At 40.0% G+C, this 24,096-nt stretch overlaps 1 protein-coding gene and 1 long non-coding RNA gene across 2 annotated transcripts in view; both read right to left on the bottom strand.

The window, feature by feature from the left end:
- LOC106969844 (uncharacterized) overlaps positions 1 to 9,846 on the bottom strand; it is a 28,295-nt gene extending 18,449 nt beyond the window's left edge. Inside the window, exons 1-3 of the long non-coding RNA XR_008299253.1 lie at positions 9,771 to 9,846; positions 4,228 to 4,369; positions 2,952 to 3,042 (exon numbers count right to left, since the gene is read on the bottom strand). This is a non-coding gene — a long non-coding RNA (uncharacterized LOC106969844). The remainder of the gene's footprint in view (positions 1 to 2,951; positions 3,043 to 4,227; positions 4,370 to 9,770) is intronic.
- Positions 9,847 to 12,790: 2,944 nt separating this feature from the next.
- Positions 12,791 to 24,096, bottom strand: part of AQR (aquarius intron-binding spliceosomal factor) — a 104,315-nt gene continuing 93,009 nt past the window's right edge. The window contains exons 35-36 of the mRNA XM_015066413.3: positions 23,355 to 23,468; positions 12,791 to 21,904 (exon numbers count right to left, since the gene is read on the bottom strand). Of these exons, the coding sequence (XP_014921899.1) occupies positions 21,593 to 21,904; positions 23,355 to 23,468 (426 nt within the window). The 3' untranslated portion in view covers positions 12,791 to 21,592. The remainder of the gene's footprint in view (positions 21,905 to 23,354; positions 23,469 to 24,096) is intronic.

Genomic DNA, 24,096 nt, shown 5'->3' with positions numbered 1-24,096 from the left:
TACATACATACATATTTTTTTCTCATAAGCATACGTATATATATTTTAATCTCTCTTTCACACACACATGAACACACACATCACCTATGTGGGAAAACCTCCAACATCACAGTAAATATATTTCGATCTCACATTCATGCCATCAGGAGAAGCACACTTCTCACATAAGTGATACAATCTCACAGACTGGGTGCCATTTTCCATTCTTTAAATATTACAGTGCAAACGATAATTTCAATGTGACAATATCATGGGGAATTTACAACAGTCAGGACATTCTAAATAGAACAGTGAAGAACTTCTAAATATCTATACAATGCCTAGGTATAAACAGTAGCGGTGATCCTAACGTTGATTTTTATTGTGTTTAGAGGCACTTAAATCATACCACAAATGAAACTGCATTATTTTTATGTTGATTTATATAACTTGAATTATTTAAGGCCAATCATTTTCTAAAACTCAATAAAGAGGTTATATGTGACATTTTGAGGGGAAAGTTAAACATGGCTCCTAACCACAGGAGAAAAATATAAGGCAAAGGATAAAAGATAAACACGCACAGAAGATGACATAGCCATCTGTCAGCCTCCCAAAGGACATGTTGGTTTTCATGATGCTTTTTTCTGTTTTCTTTTTCAATGCTTTACTGGGCAGCATGCTGCTCAGTTAGCAACTGTCAGGTATAGGATTCAGACAGACACTACTGATAACTGCCTTTAGGTATACCTAATATATAAGCTGGTTTGTCCTAACAGATTTGGGACAACAGTTAAACCTTTAAAGCACAGGTTTAACCCCAGATAAGAATCTCAAAGCTACCCAAGATAGACTTTTTACATATATGTACATATAGTTACATATATTTCACATATAAGGGAAAAGGTGGTTTAGACGAAATCATTAGGGAAAGCAAAGAATTCAGGTTCCAGCAGATAATGTACCAGAATAAGCTTAACCTATCCCATGAAAAGCAGCTAGAAATGCCAGATAAGGTAGAGCAGTAATTTTTTATAAGTGTATAGAAGCCTCTGTAAGAAACAGAAATCCTTAGATGCTAAAGATGAAAAGAGAACTGAAACCCTGACAGATAAGAATATGCTCTGATACAAATAATCTTATTAAAATGGGCAGAAGACATGAACAGACATTTCTCTAAAGAAAATATCCAGATGGCCACCAGACACATGAAAAGATGCTCAACATCACTCATCATCAGGGAAATTCAGATCAAAACCACAATGAGATATCACCTCACACCTGTCAGAACGGCTAAAATCAAAGCCACAAGAAACAATAAGTGTTAGTGAGGATGTAGAGGAAAAGGAACCCTGGTGCACTGTTAGTGGGAATGCAAACTGGTGCAGTTACTCTGGAAAACAGTATGGAGGTTCCTCAAAAAATTAAAAATAGAAATACCCTATGATCCAGTAATCACACTACTGGACATTTACCCAAAGAATACAAAAATACTAATTCAAAGGGGTACATACACTCCTATGTTTATGGCAGTATTATTTACAGTAGCCAAGAAATGGAAGCAACCTAAGTGCCCACTGATAGACGAATGGATACAGAAGATGTGGTGTACATATACAAGGACGATCACTCAGCCATAAGAAAAAAAAGAATGAAATCCTGCCATTAGCAATAACATGGGTGGATCTAGAGAATATAATACTAAGCAAAATAGATGGTTACCAGAGGGGAGGTGGGTGGGGGGATGGGTGAAATAGGTGAAGCAGATTCAGAGTACACTATCTTGATGAGCACGGAGTAATGTATGGAAGTGTTGAATCACTATATTGTACACCTGAAATGAATAGAACACTGTATGTTGTATATGTTATATATATGTGTGTGTGTATGTGTATATATATGTCTATACATATATATGTTATACATATGTATGTATATATGTACATATATATGTATGTATATATGTGTATATGTGTGTGTGTGTGTATATATATATATAAAGAATATGCTTTGATAAAAGGGCTATTCTAAAAAATAGCTATCCATTGCAGTAACCTGAGAGCTTGAGTAATTTTTTTCCTTTTTATGTTGAATTAAATTTCTATAAATCTTATCTTAGAATTACAAATCTGATGTGCACATATTTTAAGTGTGTAACTTGATGAGTTTAAAAAATGTATATATCCATGTAACCGATCAAGATATAGAACATCTCCACCCCAGAATGTTCCCTTAGGCCCCCTTCCAGACAGTCTCTACATCCACAGACAACAGATTCCTATCACCATGTTCTTGAATTTTATATAAATGGAATCATAATGTATGCATTCTTTTATGAATATCTTCTTTCAAAAATGACACAGAAAGATCCAGATATCTACACATAACTATGCCTAAAGGGGCTGCTTAAACCTGACAAAACTTAATAATGACAAAGGGTGTTTTTTTTTTTAATGTTTATTTATTTTTGAGAGAGACAGAGTGACAGAGCGTGAGTGGGGAAAGGACAGAGAGAGAGGGAGACACAGAATCCGAAGCAGGCTCCAGGCTCTGAGCTGTCAGCAGCACAGAGCCCGACGTGGGGCTTGAACTCACCAACTATGAGATCATGACCTGAGCTGAAGCTGGACACTTAACTGACTGAACCACCCAGGCGCCCCGACAAAGGGTATTCTTGAGAATGCCAATCTACGCCCTACTATATCATAAAAGGAATACAGAGGATTCCAGTATCAATCTCATGTTCTGTCTCATTAATAAGCTGTTGGATCCACTTTAACCAGTGTGGATGGAGAATGGCCTCCATATCGGTCTCATCTTTATGGTGCAAGTAATTTCTGTCACACAGGTATGGATCTGTGTGCAGATATTGACTTTCTCTTCAAAGATCATAGCTTCAAGATTTGGTCTTCACGGGAGGTACTTTATTTATAGATTGCCTTCAAGCATAGAGCCTTTATTATTTTGCTAACCTGAGAAATCCTGCAGCTTGATGTTTCTCACACAGGTTTGCTGGACCTTCTCCTTTGGAGCTGACGACCAGGTAGGCTTCATTCTGTTTTCCTGGGACAGATATGGAAAGGCTTGGATATCTAGTTTCCTTATAAAATATCTTTCTGCTTGATGAAGCTTTTGGCAACACCTTTATGCTTCCTCCAATCAACTACTGCACAGAACTTCCATTTAATTAATTTTCTTTCAAAATTATGAGGGTTACATACACTGCAAGCAGCCTCGAGTAGGAGGCTGTGAGAGGGACCCAAGACTGGTTTCCTCTCACCCCTTCTAAAGATGGTGGTGATAACAGTGGCCTAGAAATGTTACGGCATCTCTTAGGCTCTCTGGATATGGGAGTTAGTGAATCTTTTTAAAAAGATGCCTGTAGAGAAGCTAAGATATCCAACTGTGAATTCCCCACCTTCGAGATTTTGTTTTGCATATCACTGCACTCAGGTGAGTGAGTATTTGGAGCTTACTAGGTAATGATTGATGCCTACCCTGAGCAACATATAAAGCTGTGGGACAGCTGGCATCCTTCAGATGCTCCAAACAAATGAGCACAGGATTGGTAAGCTGCCCCTGCTGAGTTGTTAAATGGGGCTGTGCTAGCTTCCCAGGCTTGAAAAGAAATGCAGGCAATAACATCCTAGCAAAGCTTGGCCCACATACCAAGGAGGTGACCTTAGCTGATGAGCTCTCTCTCAGCTCCTCTCCCCATGTGAACACCTGTCAATATATGCACCTCTTTTCTCCCAGCGGTCAAATTTCAGATGTTTTAGTTAGTCTGCAATGGCAAGGGTCTTCCTTGTTCGAAGTTGCAGGCAGGATTTAATCATGGTTGCTCAGGGCTACAATGGCCTTAAAGGTCTGGTTAAATCAAGACTGCTGGGATTTAGGCTTATGCTAGGTGACATCTTAATCTAAAATGACACTGGACACCTTCTCTATCACAGCAGATGAAGGACAGAGAAGACATTTCAGTTGGGCCAAGGTGGGAGTGGGAAGGAAAAGGAGGTGAGCAATGGCTCCTGACCCATGCAGCAATGCAGGCATCAAGGCTCAGGGCGAGGAGAAAACAGGCCAGTCAGGACAGGGGACTGGGACAGTTGTGGGGAAGGCAGTGAGAAGTTCAAGGCCTCGGACACTGGGAGATTACAGTGAACAGTGATAAGAAGGAGCAGAACAGGACCCAGGGAATGGTGTGGGCCATGAGCCAGAAGCAGAAGAGAGGTCTCTGAGCAGACTTACCCCAGCGGGCACCACCTTAACAGGAGGTGGCTACTGTACAGATGCCAGAGGCCTCCCTCTTGGCCAGGGCTGTGGCAGCTGAGGAAGGGGTCAGCAATGGGCAGTCATTCATCCTGTTTTGAAGTCAGATCTCTAGTCATTTCTGAAAAAAGAAAAAAAATGAGGAGGAGCTGTGTTTTTTCCTTCAGAACTGATACGAATGACCCCATTATGTGTTGCACTAATAAAAGGAAACACAATCTAAGAGCAGCCAGTGTGGGGCTGAGGAATGAATGCTACTTTAACACATTTTGTCCATCTGTGATGCTGCTGACAATACTGGCAAAGGATAGGTAAGGTTGGTCCACCAGCAACATGTAAACAATTGTCAAGGCATCACTACCCGCAGAAATACATTTCAGAAAGCTGAGTGGGGCTTTCACTCATTTAAGAGGCCAGAGGGAGCCAGTTTACACAATACACATGTTTTGGGAGTAGATAAAAATGGATTTCTTGGTAGGCCCCTCTCCACACTCCCAGCACCTCCATCTTGTTTTTGGTGGCAAAGAACTGCACACACCAGCCAGTCCCTCCCCTTTTGCAAAATCTGGGTCCACCCTTCTGGGTAGCACCTCCATGTATGAGCCAGTCACAGGCATATGCTCTGTACTCAAATATCCTGTTTCAAATCATGGCTGCATCATTTACTGGCTGTATAAACTTTGGATGTGCTTCTTAATTTAAGCTTCAATTTCTTCACTTACAAAACAGAAACTATGGTACCATAAGGTCATTGTAAGAATCAAACTTAATCATTTATGTAAAACACATAAAACAGTATCTGAGGCATAAGTGCTCAATAAATATCATCATCATCATCATCACCATCATCATCATCATCACCATCGTCATCATCATCATGGTCTAAGGTCTTTTCCCCACTGAGATTATGCCTGCTCTGTATTTTTCTCCCTCAATTCGCAGGGACAGAGCTGGGGAACAGCAGCCCTATCTCATGTGCTGATACTGGTCTGCTAAACCAAGGTATACCCAAAGAACAGCATTCCAACGATACCAGAGCTAGAAAGGGACTTTTGTTTTGTTTTGTTTAGAGAGAGAGAGAGCACAAGTGGGGGAGAGGGGAGGGAGGGAGGGAGGGAGGGAGGGAGGGAGAGAGAGAGAGAGAGAGAGAGAAGAAGAAGAAGAAGAAGAAGAAGAAGAAGAGGAGGAGGAGGAGGAGGAAGAAGAAGAAGAAGAAGAAGAAGAAGAAGAAGAAGAAGAAGAAGAAGAAGAAGTAGTAGTAGTAGTAGAAGAAGAAGAAGAAGAAGAAAGGAGGAGGAGAAGGAGGAGGAGATGGGGAGTGGGGAAGGGGCAGAGAGAGAGGGAGAGAGAGAATCCCAAGCAGACTCTGTGCTGTCAGCGCTGAGGCTAACATAGGACTCCATCCCACAGACGAACTGTGAGATTATGACCTGAGCAGAAACCTAGAGTCCGACACTTAACCAATAGCCACGGGTCAAGGTGTCCCTTGACTGGATCTTTTTGAACATTTTAAACCACGCAATAAAGCAGGTTTGGATGGTACATATTTATTATACTATCAGTCTGTCTGATGGAAGGGTGTGATACACCATTAGGATGTCCTAAAAACTTTTAGCTAAATGATTCCTTAACTTTTTTGACTAGCAAATCAAGTCATATGCCCCTTCTTCATATCAGGTGGCTTCTAAACTGCTGGAAATAGGAGAGGCCCTCTGGAATCCATCTAATGTGGGAGAGAAGAGAACATCCATAGGCAAGTAATGGTAACATCATGTGGTAAAGCCACATTTGGATAGATGATAATAATGGTAGTGACAGCTACTGTTTATGGGGTTCCCAGTGTGTGTGTGGCATTATACTAGTCAGTTACCATAACTCAACACATTTAATCGTTATAACAACTCTTTAGGAAAGGTGTTGTTACCCCAATTATGTAGATGAGAAAGCTAATGCAGTGTGGTTCAGGGTCACCCAGTTAGCAAGGGGCACAGCTGTTTTATCAACTTTTAATTTAGGTCTGCCTGATTTTAAAACTACTAATCCACACTGGGTGGCTAGGAGGCTGGGAGAGGTAAGAGGGTAAAGGTAAGCTAGTAAGAGCTGGTAAGCTGTTAAGAGGGTAGCTGAAGAGTGACTGATTGATTTCACAAGGAAGAGAGGTGAAGCATCACAAAGGAGATAAATTTGGCCTTCTAGAATGAGTTAGGTGAACAGGAAAGAAAGAACATTTTAGGGGTGCCTGGGTGGCTCAGTTGGTTAAGGATCTGACTCTTGATTTTGGCTTAGGTCATGATTTCAAGATTTGTGAGATGGATCCCCCTGCCACCCCCCAGTTGGGCTTTGCACTGACGGTGCAGAGCCTGCTTGGGATTCTCTCTCTGCCCCACCCTTGCTCTTGCGTGCTCTGTTCCCTCTTTGTCTCTCAAATTAAATAAATAAACATTAAAAACAAAAACAAAAAAGAAAGCATTTTAGCAAGAGGCCATACAAGCAAAGATATGGAAGCATGTTGGATTTGGGAAACTGTGACAGACTGGCACAGTGTGATGGTGGCACTGAGCATATGGAATGGGGCTACAGTCCTTGTAAGTGGATTAGTGTGTCCCAGCACTGGTACGACCGCCTCACTTCACTCATGACCTCCACTGTGGAGCATGCTGCCTTGCCCCATATGACACTGCATTTCCAGTCTGTTTCTGCTTTCCTCAACTCCTGATGCTGTGCCACCTGACACTTAATACTGCCCCCAGCTTCCCTTCCTGATCATCATTATCCCTCCAACAAGTCTACTTCCAGAAATTCCAGACAATTGACCCATCCAATCTAGCTTGAGACGAAGGACATTATCCATGTGCTATCTGCCTCCTAGTCCCAGAACTGGGCTTAGACTTTACCCTGTAGGTCAAGAATTCTTAATGTGGGATACATGGACCAGATCCATGGAATCATGAACCACTAGAATTCTAGGAAAAATACCGTCACTGAAATATTAAAGGGAATTGACGCTTTCATTAGATTCCCAAAGGGAATATTTTCTCAAAAGATCAGAGACCAAAGATCATGCACTGTTCAATAATGTAGCCAGTAGCTACCCATGACTATTTAAATTATCTAAAATTAAATAAAATTAGAAATTCAATTTCTCAGTCTCACTAACCACATTTCAAATGCACATGTGGACGTTAGTGCAGATTATAGGACATTTCCGTCATTGCGGAAAGTTCTATTGGACAGTACTGGCCTAGATAATGAGGTGCCACTGAGGGCGGTAAAGAGGGGAACCACATGTGCTGTAAAAAGCTAGCTAACAGCAAATGGAGGACAGATCGGGGAAGGGTAAAGCCATTAGTCAGGGAGGCTCTGGGAGGAATGGATCTCATACAGTAGGTTACAAGTGTGAGTAATGGAGAGGAGGTTACAAGTGTGAGTAATGTGTCTGAGTACTTGGGGAAGGTCTGGATGGAGGATAGAGGCAGAGAAAGAAGTCAAAGCCAACTCTAAGCTTTCTAATTTGGAAAATGCCCACCCAGGTTCCTCTCTGGCCTCCCTCTCCTTCTACTGCCCCTTCGTCCTCCTTAATACCCTGGGCCATGTCCTGGGTCCGGACCCTCACCTCACCATCTTCTCTGCCTAGAATATTCTTCCTCCAGGAATCCAAATGTCTTCTTCCCTTACCAACATGAGTGACTAGGAGATGGGGAGACAGTGACTGTCACAGAAGCAGGTGTGAGGGTGAAAAAGCTGATGAGTCATTCTGCTGATGTGAGTCTGAAGGGGCCAGTAAAATGCTGAGTCATCACAGACCAGTGCCAAATATTCACTGAGGAAGGGCAGACAGTCACTACCAGGGCAGCATCTGGAAACAGGTAAAATTGCTCTCTCACCCCAGGTACCCAAGGCCCTCAAGTATTCACCATCATCTCAATCTTCTCTCAGGAAATGTCCTGATAAACTCAGCAATACTAAGTACTAAAACACTAATGTGTACAGTATGTTAGCCAACTCAAATGTTTTTCATTTGAATGTGGGAAAGGGTTCTAAGCTCTAAGACTGAATCTCTAATGGTGGATTTTTATGCATTGTCAAATTTATGCATTGCTGTCACATTTCCCCTACGCCTTCTACTCCTGATACCTCATAGGTGGCCTTCCTTATGAGCTGACTAAAGCAGTTTGTGAAGGGCATTTAGCAAAGGGTGGACAAATTCTTTGTGACTAACTCTCCATTACTCAAAAAATGTAAATGGATCAGAAGTCCCATCCCCTCACCCTCTGAGCATGTTGGTAAGCACAATGTTACTGTATAATGCGAAAATTTCCAAATAGAACTAAACTCAGGTCTATAAATACACATGATTAAGGCTTCAAATATAGCACTGCTTTATTTTCATGGGGGCTATTTCTGTGTGGTGATTGCCTGGCTGATTTGCAATTTCAGAATACAAATGGCTTTTCTCCATAGCTAATGGGAAACTTGGCAGGGTGCTGTACAGCCAGGCCCTCCTGAAAAAGTCTGTTAAATAGTGGTAAGTGCTCTTCTTCTGGATTACATAAGCAGAGCTGACAAAAGGCAACAGTACAACCCCAGAGCCTGCTAAAATGAGATAGTGTTTGTTTGGTTTCTCTTCTTATGCTAGAGGAATACCAACTCATCTGGTAATAAATCATGAAATGATCATGAGCACTTATCCCTATGATATTCTAAACTGAATATACTATGGTACAAATTAGGAATAAATGCCAGTGGAGATCTCTCTGACAATGCATTCACAAGTAACTAAAAAATGTTTCAATAAGAATAATGTAAATACATTCATAACCATGGGGACTGAACCAAAAATCAAGTGCCTGAAAGCAACAAACTCTACGGCTGTTATAGGCAAAACACTGAGTAGATTTTATTATCTCCATCTAATAGGGAAAACAGTATAATTATGATCTATGGTGATCTCAACACCATGAAGCAACTTTTCTAATATCACCACAGACAGTACAACCTACCTCTGAGCCAGGCCCTTGTAGATAGATACAACAAAATGATTATATTTTGAAGCAGTTTAGAGAATGATGCACTTTGGAGTCAAAGTTCAAATCCCAGTTCTCTCACTTACATATTTTCTGACTTCGGGGACACCTGGGTAGCTCAGTCGGTTAAGTGTCCGACTTTGGCTCAGGTCATGATCTCATGGTTCTTGAGTTCAAGCCCCACGTCGGGCTCTGTGCTGAGAGCTTGGAACCTGGAGCCTGCTTCAGATTCTGTGTCTCCTGTCTCTCTGCCCCTCCCCTGCTCATAATCTGTCTCTCTCTCTCAAAAATAAACATTAAAAAAATTTTTTTAAAATAAATATTTCTGACTTTGGATAAATAACAGTTAGAGAAGTTTTCTCAAATGTACATGGGGATCTTAAATACCTATGTCTTAGGGCTATTGAGAAAATCAAATTAGAAAGCATGTAAAAGCACAGTATCTGGCATGTGGTAAATACCCAGTAAACATCTTTAATATTTTGTCTAGAAGTCTACCTTCAGTGTCTCTCATTGATTTGTGGGCCTCCTCTTCCTGGCTCCATGGTCTCTCTTCTTGGAGAACCTTGTGTGAAAGAAACAGATCTAGCTAGAGTAGTTTTTCTCATCAAGATACAAATTTAGGAAAAGAGGCAGAGTTAGTGTGAAGTAAATAAAGGTTAGGTTTTAAGACTCCTCTCTTGGATGGCCCCTTCTAAGACTTTATACCTAATTTTGTATTCATAAATTTGCATCTTTTTTCTTAAATATGCCCTTAAAATTGTATATGCTTTGGGCCCACCAAAACTCACAAGTGCTCCTGTCTATTGCATAAGCTCTCAGCCCAGCTGGCAGCAGGTCTGACCCAAAGCTGTGGATCACAGGGCTGCCCCTGGGTGTTCTACTTTCACTTTCTGCTAATGAATCCCAGGATTGGTCAGAGATCAGGGATAAGGCCACACTTGCAGGCGGGGTCTAGAGGTTCCTCGATGAAGAGAAAAGCCAAGGGAGATTGATGTGGGAAACAAAGGCAAATGAAAAATTAAATTTCCTTACTGCCTACATCCCATTGATAAGGCCTTGAAACAGGCAGAGTGATCTTCCTCTGGGAGCTCAGCTACCTTGATGTTGACACTCTGGTAAGAACAAACGGGAATCTTAGCCCAACTCTCCAGGATACTGTGAGTCTACTTTAAACATACAAAAATTCCTTTAGAAATTTTCTTTATGTCTACCCTCACAAGATATATGTTGACAATCATACTCCAAGCTTATGCCCCCCAATCTGAAGGGTCTCATGACTGAGTTTTTGCTAAATGGTAATTCATGGCCATTTCCTAACAGCAGCTAGCCCCTCAAGGTCCTGGAAACCTTGTTTCCAAATTCCTTAGAAACTTACTCTATCCCTAATTCCCTCCCAACCTGAAGGTATATCATCAGTCACCTGTCACAACCCCAGTGCAGCTCTTTCTGTCCACGGGTTCTGTCCCCATGCTTTAATAAAACTACCTTGTTGCACTAAAGATGTCTCAAATATTCTTTCTTGGCCATCAGCTCTGAACCCAACATTTCAAACCACATCAGTATCAGGAATGAGGCAGGGTGTGACCAAGCTGAGGATTAAGGATAATTTTTCAGCAGAGACTTAAAGTTTAGTAAAATAAATATTACAAAAATAGGTACAATAAGGCCTTAAATCAATGTTTCTCGAATGTGATCCAGGCTGACTCTGATTCAACAGCTTGACCAATACAGAAAAAGCTAGATTAAAGAAAAATCTGCTAGCAGTTATTAGAAACCTGCTGAGATACCCAGGATTTGAGGGAAGGAGAGCTTACTGAGGTCATCCCAACTTTTGGCACATTATTTTACTCCTAGGGACATGCAGTGGACTGAATGTGTCCTTCCCAAATTCATATGGTGAAATCTAAAGCCCCAGTGCCATGGTGTTTGGAGGTGGGGGTGATTAGGTCATGAGGGTGGAGCCCTCATGAATGAGATTAGTGCTCTTACAAAAGGGACCACAGAAAGCATTCTTGCCCTCCTTCCAACATGTAAGGTCACAGTGAAAAGACTGGGTCTTCACCAGACCCCAATGTGCTGGCACACAGATCTTCGACTCTCTGGCCCCCAGAACTGTGAGGAAGAAATGTGTGCTGTTTGAGCCACTCAATTCATCTTATTTTTGTCATAGCAGCCCAAATGCAGTAAGATAGGGCATTTGGCAATTCTTGGTGCAGGGCAAACAGCTAAGAAGTCAGCAGGAACTTGATGGGACTGGGAAGATAAGTACTGAAGTCTGAAGCTGCCAAGGCAATTGTAGAATCAAGATCCTAGACAAAAGTGGAATGCAAAAATGTGAGCCCACCACCAGCATCAGTTTTCCTCAGGCTATTTACTGATTAAGTCGTGCAGGACAAGAGGCTTGGAAGCCAAACAAATTGGGTAAAATAGCAAAGCAGAGTGTGGGGTTGTTTCATAATGCTACGGAGACAAAAATGGAGTTCAGAACTAGCCAGGGAAGACTGACTGAAAAAATATCCCAGGCCTTCACTTCTAGAGGACTACATCCTAATACTGAGGGTGAGACAGAGCTACTCTGATATTCCCAGAGACAGCAAGCCAGTCTGGGAGAGGTGTGGCCCCAACTAGATTGAGGCCATCTGTCCCCTGGCTGTGAGAGAAGAGGGTAAGCCCTTTCTGGGGGGAGAAAACACCAACCAGAGCCAATGCAATGTTTCAAATATAATGTCAGGCACTCATTAGAGAGTTGTGTGTACCACTAAGAATTTAGTGTATCAGATACATTAAGATAACTATGATTTATATGTTCCAGAAAAATACAAGACAGAGAGTTCCACCAAAGCAATGGAATTTGTTGGGGCACCTGGGTGGCTCAGTTGGTTAAGTGTCCGACTCTTGATATTGGCTCAGGTCATGATCTTGCGTTTGTGAGACTGAGCCCCACATCCAGTTCCATGCTGAGCATGGAGCCTGCTTAGGATTCTTTCTCTCTCTCTGCCCCTCCCCCGCTCATGCTTGCTCTCTCTCTCTCTCTGAAAAATAAACATTAAAACATTTTTTTAATTAAAAAAATAAAGGAAGACAACAAAATTCAAATATTAAACAATATAACATTTGTAACTTCCAAGATCCAATAAAAATTTACCAGAAATGTAAACAGTAGCAATTTTGGCCCATAACCAGGAGAAAAAAAACAATCAATAGAAAAATGCATCAATGCAATTCACCTCATTAACAGAACAAAGGAGAAAAGCTTATAATCATTTGGATGAATACAGAAAAAAAATTTGTTAGAATTCAACACTCATACATGTTGAAAAAAAACACTCGGCAAACTAGGAATAGAAGGAAACTCTTGAAATCTGATATAGAGTATCACAAAACCTATAGCAAACACTGAATAGTGAAATATTGAAAGCTTGGCTCCTAAGATTGGGAAGAAACAAAAATACTCATTCTGACAACCTCTATTCAACATTGTGCTGAAGGTCTTCAACAGGCCAATGAGGCAGAAAAGGGATAAAAAGCATATAATTAAAAAGGAAAGAAAGCCTTAAGATTATAAACAGAAGCCAGACTACCATTTTCAGAGGTGACATAATTATGTATGTAAAAAATCCAAAAGAATCTATAGTCAAACTCTAAGAAATAATCAGTGAATTAAACAACTTCACTACATACTAGGTCAACATACAAAATTATATTGTATTTCTATATATTAGTAACAAACAATTAAAAACTGTAATAAAATGCCATCAAAAAGTACCATTTATAAGAACATACAAAAATCAAATACCTAGGAATAAATTTAATAAAAGATGGCCAAGACCCTCTATAAAAAATTATAAAACATTATTGAGATTAAAAAGCTTAAGTAAATGTAAAGTAGTACCACATTCCTAGATTGTAAAGATGTCAATTTTCCCCCACATTGATTTATGGATTCAATGTAATCTCAGTAAAATTCCCATCAAGTTTTGTTTGTTTGTTTTTTTGTAGAATTGACAAGATGCTTCCAAAATTTATACAAAGATTAAGAAAGGCCAGTATCTTGAAGAAGAATATAGCTGCTGGATATACACAACCAAATATCAAGATTATAAAGTTACAGTAATTAAAACAGTAGAATGCTGGCAAAAGAAAACTGTAAAAATGAAATTTTAGAAATAGACCCACACATAAACTATCTTTTGATTAATAACAAAGATGACATTACTGTGTAGCAAGGGAAAAGATGGTCTTCTAATAAATAGTGCTCAACTGATCCCTACGTCATATCATACAGACAAACCTATTTGAGAGGGCAGACACATAAAGTACATTCTGTATGATTCCATTTATATAAAGCTCAAAACCAAAACTAATCATGGCAGAAGACAAAATATTTCTTTGGATAGGGAATAATGACTGGTAGGGGGCTTGCTAGGGAATTTCTGGAGCTGGTAATGTTCTGTTTCTTGATTTGGGTGATGATTACAAGATTATATTCACTTTATGAAAGAAAACGTATTGAGTTTGTTCACCTGACTTGTGTACTTTTCCGTATGTGTAATATACCTCACTAAAAAGTTTACTTAAACAGAAAAAAGTGGTCTGTACATGGCTGGCATCAGAGCCAAAGAAGTTTATGCATTTCACAAACAACATACCCTCCTTCGATTGTCATTTTTTCCTAAAAATAAATGTCAGTATTTCACACAATGTTTCTAAATGTATCCCTTAGGATCCCCAAATGCCTACTGGTATGTAGCACTTTTTGCAAGGTCCCACTAACTTAGGAACTCCTCATAACTGATACTTTCAATCTGCTGTGAGAGTGCCAAATGTGATGTCAGAGATCTTTGCATCCATTTGACCTGCATTTGACATTTCAGACTAGCCAAGTCAAGGTCAGGTGATTCTTGTAACTTAATTCTAGACAAGGACCAATAGTTTCACTTCACATGCCCAATATTAATAGTACTATGGCAATTTAAGAGAACTATGTGACCAATTTAATTCCTTAAGTATTGATGACAGCTGGCATTCATGACTTCAAAGCGAGGGCTATATTTCTACAGAGGAGACACATTCTCTACTTGCTCAGATGAGCCTATTCACCTACTAAGAGTCCAAGTAGAAGGGCACTTGGGTGGCTCAGTTGGTTGGACATCTGAGTAGGCTCATGTACTCATGTCATGATCTCACAGTTCGTGAGTTCAAGCCCCACATCAGACTCGCCTGTCAGTGCAAAACCAGCTTCGGATCCTCTGTCCCTCTCTGCTCTTCCCCTGCTTATGCTCTCTCAAAAATAAATAAAACTAGATCAAGAGTTGCAATGGTCGCTTCTAAAAACTTATCACAATTGATTTTGTAATTGTATAAGAGCATCTTGCTTTGAATTATTTAATAGAATTTTACTCCTGGGAACTTTAATTCACATAGATTTTCTTACAGCTCCCAAGTGCTCTAAGACTGGGTGTAGTAGGTACAGTTAAATTGGGAGGCTGAGCCAGTTGGTGTATAATGGTAATTGAAAGTGCAGGTTTTGGTAAATCTTATCTTTCCCTTTATTGTATGTTACACTTTAAAACTGTTATTTTACCTCTTCTGGCTGTGCTTAAAAATAAAAAAGCTTTAGCATTTCAGAGGCACAGATTATGTACTAGAGTTCCTTCCCATTTTATGTTTCTTATACCTCTTTCAGAACAAAACAAGTATTAATTTGGCTTTTACCCATAAATATAAACTTATAAACATCAAAGCATGTTTTCTATAGATCTCTCATCTTCTAGCCTGACTTTTGGCAACCTCATATCCTCTCTGGAGTTCTAACATGAGAGGAATTCTTTAATAAGCCTGCTTTACTTATGTGCGGGGTGTAGGTATTGCTCCTTCTACTTTGTCCCAAGCAAATAAGTTTGTTTGTTTGTTTATTTTTGAGAGAGAGAGGCAGAGAGAGAAGGGAGACAGGACATCATGACCTGAGCTAAAACCAAGAGTCAGACACTTAACCGACTGAGCTAGTTAGGTGATCCTCAAGCAAATAAGTTTAAAGAACAGCATGGCATGGGATTTTCCAGAAAGTGGGAAGGTGGTTCTAGCCCCAGTTCAATTAACTATGGTGTCCTAGGCAAATCACCAATGCCTTTGTGTTCTTACCTACAAATTAACGAGGTTCCTTCTGGCATTGGTGCCTATCACACAGTAGGCTCTCAACAGTAATGCACAAGAATTAAATTCTTTCAAAGACATCTTCCAGCTTTTTTGTATATTTAACCCAATTAATTTCTGTGAAAAGTAGTAAACCAGCAAAACAAAATGCAAATTAACTAGGCCTACTCCTATTCCACTATTATTCTCGGGACAGTCTGGGATTAGAAACCCACACTGGAAGGTACTCCAGAAGCAAAGGGGTAATGAGAATACAGTAGTACAGTAAGCACACTTTTCATGAACAACTGAACTAAAAAGAAAAAAAAAAAAAAGACCTTCCCAAATGGCCAAAATGAACTAATGAACAAAAGTAGAAAAAGATAGTATTTGATACAATCAATTCTTATCCAGAACTTTTAATTTTTTCAAAATGTCAGTAAAAGCAGTTTCTCAAAACAGTTGTTTATACTAAACCAGGCATCTCCCAAGAAGCAGCAGCTACCACTGAGGCTCTTGAATTTAAATGTACTTCAAGAAGAAGTGTTACGTGAGTGTATTCTGTAAGTCAAAGATGGAGAGGAGCGGGATGGTGGGCACAGTCATCTCTGGAGATCAAGTGAGAGAATTCAACATGTCTAATGCAAGGTTGACTTTTGGGGTCCTTTATGTTAAATGTTCTCAGGAAGGAGGAGTTTTGTCATTTCCTGTATTTGCCTTTATTTTCTTGTATTATTTCTGGCCTACCCTTCTTGCCCATTCTTTTCCCTTCTCGAAACTTAAACTTTTTGAAGAAACACACATTTAAAGGGCTGAGAAAACAAGACATATTGGAAATAAGAACTGTTCTTTCACTGCTTGGTAAGAAATGAGAAAGGTCTAGTGTGAAATACTGGAGTCTAAAATTAAAATCTAAACAGAGAATGCTAAGTGACCTTTTCTTAGGAGGCTTACATGAAAGAATGTCATGGTACACTGATCAGATTTGTATTCATTTGCATTTTCAGGATGTTGCTATTAATACATGACACTCAACAAATTACACAATATGACATTTTGTACAAATCACTTCACCTCTAGTTTTTTCTTCAGCTCTGTTACTTCAGCCTCTGGTTAATTAGAAAAAAAAGTTAAGAGCCTTTTTTTGTTGTTGTTGTTTTTGTAGGGGAGGAAAAATTTTACCTTGACCTTTTTAGGGTTGGTGGCTGGGGCCTGTGAATTAAACCAACAAAAGACAAGTTAATAGAAGAGGCATAAAAATGTAACTAATACTTTCAACTTTACAACCATTTTGGGTAAAAACCCCAAAGAAGCTGTTAGGCTTAGAAGTTTATATACCATCTTAACAAAGAGGGATAAATGCTGAAGCAAATAGGCAAACAAAAAGGGGCTTGGGGCTTTTAGAAGTGGCCAATTGGGGGCAAGTAAAAAATGCGGAAATGGATGAAGAGAAGGGTGATTTTAGTAAGGTTTGTTTATGCGGACTCAGCTGAGTGCCATCTGTTTCCAGTAATAAAGGTTACTGTCCTCTTCCTAGTACAGAAGAGAGGGGACACCTTGACAAATGAAAGTTTATATCTCTTTTATGAAGGGATATTTATGCCCTGAGTTTTGGCAGAAGCAGAGGACAGACAGTTCTTCCTGCATCTGCTGCTTCTCAATGGCCTTTAGCTCAAAATAACCCTTATGCCGAAATGGCACATTTCAGGGTGCCATATTATAATCCCCTTAATTTTCTAAGAGGGAATTCAAAGTTCAAACGCTCTGGCAAAGATATTGTTTCCCAAACCGTGTTCTGCAGTTAGTTCCCTAAGATGTCTTATTTAAAAACAAAAACAAAAAAGTTCTATGGTCAAAGAATTTGGGAAATGCTGAGTTAAACATGGTTTTTTTTTTTTCCAGCAGGAGTTCTCAGAACCTTTAATTAACTAACAATGCACTATGTTTCTGCAAAACGGGAATAATTCACTGTGTTCCTCAACCTTATTTGACCATGGAGCATGTTTTTCAAGACTAGTGTTTTCCTGTAACATATGTTGAGAAGTAATGGGATTAGCCACCTTCGTATGTAATGCAGAAGTTTGAACAGCCACGGAAGTAAGTATAAGCCAAAAGATGGGAGAACCGAATAAAACTGGCACGGTATCAGTCAGCAGTAACCATGCTACATTCTGAGTCCTGCTCCAGGAGACTAAGCTCTGGTTTGTGTCCCTAGGAAGCAAACCAAAGTGTGCAAAGCTTCTGGATCCCACTGAATTAAATCCCCTCCTCGGACACTAAAGAGTACCAACGGATGAAGAAAAAATGGTCTCATGTGTTCATTCCATCTTTGGCTCAGTACAGCTCCAGTTGCATTATTCTTAAACATCTATTAACATGATTGCTTCATAATTACAAAGGCTAACTGCCAAGCCTTTTTCACAGGAAGCAAGGCACTGCTTATCTTTAACTGCTCTTCTGGCTCACGCAAAAGGGTCAGCTTTTTAAAAAAAATCTCATCTTATGTTAACCGAAGAAACATCTCTAAAAATGTCATCTGAGTGGCTGCAAGATAAAAAAGAAAAAGGACATTTGAGGCACAAAGCTAACTAAATGCAACAATTAGAGGATTTGGGGTGGGGTGTACAGGATTCAGAATTGACGGAAGTGATCAATACATCAGAAGCATGATGGAACCTAGTATCATCCCTCTGGTTATTCTGTTCTGTCAGAATTTTCATTTCAGCAGAGACCATCTTCAGTATTGTGATCCTCAATATACTGATTCTCACTCCCAATCAGTAGACTTGATCTTTGATCCCCAAATGTCAGCTGCTGCCACATGTCCCCTTCATCATCTTCCATGTTCTCAGAATAGGGGCAAAGCTAAGCATCCAAGTCAGAAGACTGGTTGGCAATTATCTTCTATTGTCTCAAAAATGTGTGTGTGGGGGGAAACGGAGAGATAAGGGCAAGTATCTGCTGAACACCCACCCAGGTGCCAAATATTTTCACAAATATTAACAAATTAGTTGTCATTAACGGACCTTTTTTCAATTTTGAGAATAAAGAAAACTGGGGCTTAAGTTATAAAATGTATCCAAGGTCAAACCAAATGTTGATAAGCAAATGAGGTAAAATTTGAGCCAGGTCTGCAAGAGTCCAAAGTCTATTTTATAGTATCATGCAGTTTCCTGATCATAAAAAACCTCCATTTATATAGGAGCACAAATGACCCATTTATGCCATTTTTCTCGGTACCTAGCACATCTCAACTTTTATCATGACACTAACTTCAAGAGACCTGATAATGTTTAGATCCTCTCATTCATTTGCCCAAATCAATGGAGCTATTTATTCTCAACTGCTGGTAATGAACTTTCTTAACTCAGCATTTTGTGGAAAAAAAGTCTAAATACTTGAATTGCTTCATTTCATGCTCATTCACTTGCACACATCTTTTTGGTCTGCTTTTAAAAATAGTTTCCAAAATCATGACATATTCAGATATGGCAAACAGGATGGAGGGCAATGAGAACACTAGTCTGAAATGGTCACGTGGCTAGAGTACCTGTGTCTGTTGTAATCCCAAATGGAAAACTCTTGAATTTATGAAGCAATCATGCTTGTGTTTTTGACTGAAAAAAACAAAACAAAACAAAAAACAATGAACAAAACACTGCCCTAGGACTATAGACTTGGATTCTTCCATAGTTGCCACCTTAGTTAAGACTATGTGACTCAGTTTCCTCATTAATTAAAATAAAAATAGATCTCTTAAGTTCGTTTAAAAATTCCAAAATTCTATAGTCAACTGCAACTCACTGATCGTTCCTGTGAATAAACAATTTAAAATAATTCAAATCCTGGGGCACCTGGGTGGCTCAGTTGGTTAAGCATCTGACTTCAGCTCAGGTCACGATCTCGTAGTCTGTGGGTTCGAGCCCTGTATTGGGCTCTGTGCTGACAGCCTGCAGCCTCGAGCCTGCTTCAGATTCTGTGTCTCCCTCTCTCTCTTCCCCTCCCCTGCTCATGCTCTATCTCTCTCAAAAATGAATGTTAAAAAATTTTAAGTAATTCAAATCCCAACACTATCATCCCTTCTAAAATTCCTTTGACAAAGGCAAAGGATTCACCCATCTTCCAGTTAAATTTTCTTTTTAGCGTGACTGAAAATCAGGCAGCAGAGAAAAAAGTAAGTCACTAGCTAGACAGAGTGATATATAGTGTTTGCAAAATGGTTTACTTTATGAGAAAGCAGCCCAACAGTTTGCTTATTCTGGTTGCAGGTATCATGATTCATATCCTCTAACAGGTAGAGAGAAACATCAATCTTTCCCATGAAACACAGTAATACAGTAAAGCTTCTTTCTCTCTTGCTTAGCCTGATACTAGATATTCACAGATGAAAGTAATTCTGTGAGTCTTATTCCTCATACAGATGACCACAACACCTGGTTCCAAATTCCTATAATCAGAGAAATTATGTAACAGACTATCTGGCTCATTCCTTACTCTGATAACAAATAGACAAAGATTTTCCAGTATAGTTTCCTTGGTGTTTCCTTCCCCTCATCATCCCTTCCCTTTCCTTTTCTTTTGTTCTGATGAAGGAAGACACCGTGTAGTAGGAGAGTCTGACTCATCTCCACCACAGCCTGGGAGAGTTGAGCAAATACTAGTCAGTCAAAAAATCATTAACTTGACTTTCTTGGTTTAATTTCTTTGTAAGAGTTCATTCCTTCAAGATGTCAGGATTAGAAGCATTTCAGTGGCAGTGTGCGGTTCTTGCCTATTTCCTCAAAGGTTCTTTGTACATGGTCAAACCTTTAGGTAGGTGCACCAGAGGGGATACTTTGGGGGAAATGCTCCCCATTAGCCACTCTAGCAGACATCTAAATGGGGAAGAGAAGTAGTGGGCAAGTTCTCCCTACCTTATTCATCTCTCTTCTGGCCACCACGCCCAGGAAACTTCATAAGCAGAGGTCCCATGTCAGAAAACATCAGTCACACTATTAATTTTACCATCACAGAATCTACTCTACCTTTCATTCACATTGAGGACAGTATAGTAACCTCAGAACAATGCTTCTCAAACTACAAAGTGCATATAAATCCCCTGGACACTTTGCTGAAATGCTGATTCACATTTAATTGATCTGGGGTAGAGTCCACACTGCTGCAATTTTAACAAGGTTCAGTGGATGCTGATACTTCTAGTTTGCAAATCACACTTGAGTAGCAAGGTCCTACTCTGCCCTCCCAAATCTAGAGCACATTTTACCTTAAGGTCTCCTTGTGGCTGGTTATCTACCAAGAAAACTAAACAGGGCAGAAGATTCGGAACCTCTGCATTGTGAGAATTCTATCCTATATAGGGGAATTGGGTTCAGTGACTTTCACTGCCCAGACTCTGGATCTTTCTTCCTGCCCAGATGGATTTGCCAGATCTTCTTGCTCAGCTGAATGACATACCCTGGCTCAGCCTTACCAGCTTGATTTGATGCCACTCTCCCAGCCACTCAAACATTAGGAACACTTGCTAAAATACAAATACCCAGTCCTAACCCTGAAATACAGATTTATCAGGTCAAGAGTGGCCCCAAGAATGAACAGACACTCTAGGTGGTTCCAATACATTATGAGACTTTGGGGCAGGAAATACATGTAGCCTCTTTGATCAGAGAAATCTAGACCTAACTATGGCTGTTAATGCCTTTACATCAAGGAAGACAGCCAAGAAAGGTAAGAAAAAAGGAATCACAATTTGAGTATCTGATACTATAACAGAAGAAACAACTTCGTCCCCAATTTGAACACTTTCTTAAGGGTGCTTATGGTTGATTTCAGTGTATTTGATCCCCTTCCTTAGAGAAGTTCACTGAAAATGTAAAGTATGTCTTATATATTCTATAGCAAATTCTTTTAATATAGGTATGAATAAGATATATTTGGTTAATTATAAAAATATCAAAGGAATGGCTATTTGCCCTTCTGACTGAAGAAATGAAACTGAAGTTGCTCATACACATACAATTTTCTTTTAAACATATCCAAGAAGACAAGCACGGAGATCAATTAACAAAAATAATGACTTAACATTAATTAGTACCCTTAAAATAGCAGAAGCAAATATAAAATACAAAAAGCAGCTTTACTTAGACTTTATGAATGAAATGTCCTCCCTAAGAAAGGCTACAGTTGGGCTACTTGGTCTCTTCTGAGGCAGGTGTGACATGCTGGGGGGCGTTAGCCTCTGCTGGTACAGCTGCAGGTCCTGCCATAGAAACAGTGGTATCAGACACAGGAGGGACAGCTTCTGGGTTGGAACTAGCTCCTGTGTGATCGGGGGTGGTCTCAGTCTGAGAGGCTGAGGATTCTTGACTGGAGCTGGCATCTGTGAGACTGGACAGATCAGCCTGGGGAGGATTGGCCTCTTCTTCTATTTCTACTTCTGTTTCCTGACTTTGAACTTCCTCAGCTTCTTCAACCATAGCAGGTGGTAGCTGTAATAAACTCTAATGAAAAAAAAGAAAACATCAATATGAACTCAAATGAAAGAAAAACACTGGCTTACAAAGCTAAACTCTCACATTAATGTTATTTTCTTAATAGATATCGTTCAATCTACAGTTTTCCAAAACACTCCTGGCCATATTATAATACAAACGTAACAACTCTGATGACAATGGCCTAGGTCTTCCTGACTCCAAAGATCAAAGTACATATTAAATCTTCAGAGAAGAAAATAATATAAAAATTGATAAGCTTAAAAAAGCTAAAAAGCAAAAATATCTACTATAACACTTCTGCAAAAACACTGGCTCGTTAGGACTGACCGACAACAGCTCAAGAAAGGGCCAACTTTAATCAAGGAGCCATGTGAGGGGAGGAACCAAGCCTTCAGACAAAACCATGGCCAAGAGGGAACAGCATGGTACAAAGTTCTGTCTCACTCTACCAGAACACTGGAGCAGCTCCACATGCTTAGCCTTCCCTTTAGAACAGCTACAATAAAAAAGGCCAACCATGAAAAGTGTGGGTGAGGATATGCAGCTACAGCTCTCACACGCTGCTGCTGGCAATATGGTGCAACTACTTTGTAAAAACAGACTGGCAGTTTCTTAAAGAGTTGGACACATGGGGCACCTGGGTGGCTTAGCTGATTAAGCATTGGACTCTTGATTTCAGCTCAGGTCATGATCTCACAGTTGGTGAGTTCAAGCCTCGCGTCAAGCTCTGTGCATGGAGCCTCCTTGGGATCCTCTCCCTCTCTCTCTGCCCCTCCCCTACTCACGCTCTCTGTCTCAAAATAAACATCAGAAAATAAACATTTTTTTAAAAGTTGAACACATATTCACTCCATTATTCAGCCATTCTACTCCTAAGGAATTTACCCAAAAGAAAATACAAAGATTGGTATAAGAATGCTCACAGCAGCTTTATTTGTAATAGCCAGACTTGGAAAGAACCCAACTGTCCAGCAACAGGTCAACGGGTACACTTGGTACATCCATACAATGGAACATTATCTGTCAATAAAAAGGAAATGACAGTATACCGATTGACAGGAAGATCCCTGGGGGCCTGGAGAAGGTGGGAAAGGGACCGATGAAAGATGAGAGGGGTTACCAAGGGGCACTAGGAACCTTCTGGAAATAATTAGTATGTTCATTATCTTGATTGCAGTGATGGCTTCACAGGTATTTACATATGTCAGAACATACTGAATTATATACTTAAATATGTAGAACTCATTGTTTGCCAAATTCTATCCACATAAAGGTGTTTTTAAATCTCTCAAAATAAATAAACTTTAAATAAATGGATGTTACATGAATAACAACAACCCTGTTTGGTTTAGCTGTTTTCCCACAGCAATCAAGTACTTTAAAGGTATAATCTACAAAGGCAAAGATTCTTTCTACAACAACAAAAAAAATAAGACTGAATTTTGAGAAAACTCACCTGATGATAATGATGTGTGGTCTGTATCAAATGCATGTACATGTTATATACAAAGTTTGCCATCTGGGGCATATTCTTTATTATCTGTACTTCATGAGATGGCCTCTCTCCATTCTAGAAGAAGGCAAAAAGAAAGTTAAGTACAGTAAGAAAGTTAATATGCTAAAAGCGAACATTCTAGAAGCCCATGTCTTATGTATAAGCACTAGGGTTTGGAGGACATAAGAACAGTAACAGGACAGGGTGCCTGGGTGGCTCAATGGGTTAAGTGTCCAACTCTTTGTCTTTTCTTTCTTTCTTTTTTTTTTAATGTTTACTTTTGAGAGAGACAGACCATGAAGGGGGAGGGACAGAGAGAGGGGGACAGACAGAACCTGAAGCAGGCTTGAGGCTCTGAGCTGTCAGCACAGAGCCCAATGCGGGGCTCAAACTCACAAATCGTGAGATCATAACCTGAGCTGAAGTCAGATGCTTAACCAACTGAGCCACCCAGGTGCCCCAAATGTCTGACTCTTGATTTCCATTCAGGTCATAATCTTGTGGTCATGGGATCAAGCCCCAGGTTGGGCTCCTCCCTGGTTATGGAGCCTGCTTAGGATTCTCTCTCTCCCTTTGCCTCTCGCTCATGTTTTCTCTATCTTAAAAAAAAAAAAAAAAGGACAAGAAGGACAAGAATAGTCACAGGACATTAAGAAACAAGTGTGAGTGACTGGGGCGCCTGGATGGCTCAGTTGATTGAGCA

This window comes from Acinonyx jubatus, chromosome B3 (genome assembly GCF_027475565.1).
Source record: "Acinonyx jubatus isolate Ajub_Pintada_27869175 chromosome B3, VMU_Ajub_asm_v1.0, whole genome shotgun sequence".
NCBI classification, from domain to species: Eukaryota; Metazoa; Chordata; class Mammalia; order Carnivora; family Felidae; genus Acinonyx; species Acinonyx jubatus.
The sequence above is the reverse complement of the archived record's forward strand: the minus strand, read 5'-3'. Positions and strand labels throughout refer to the sequence as shown.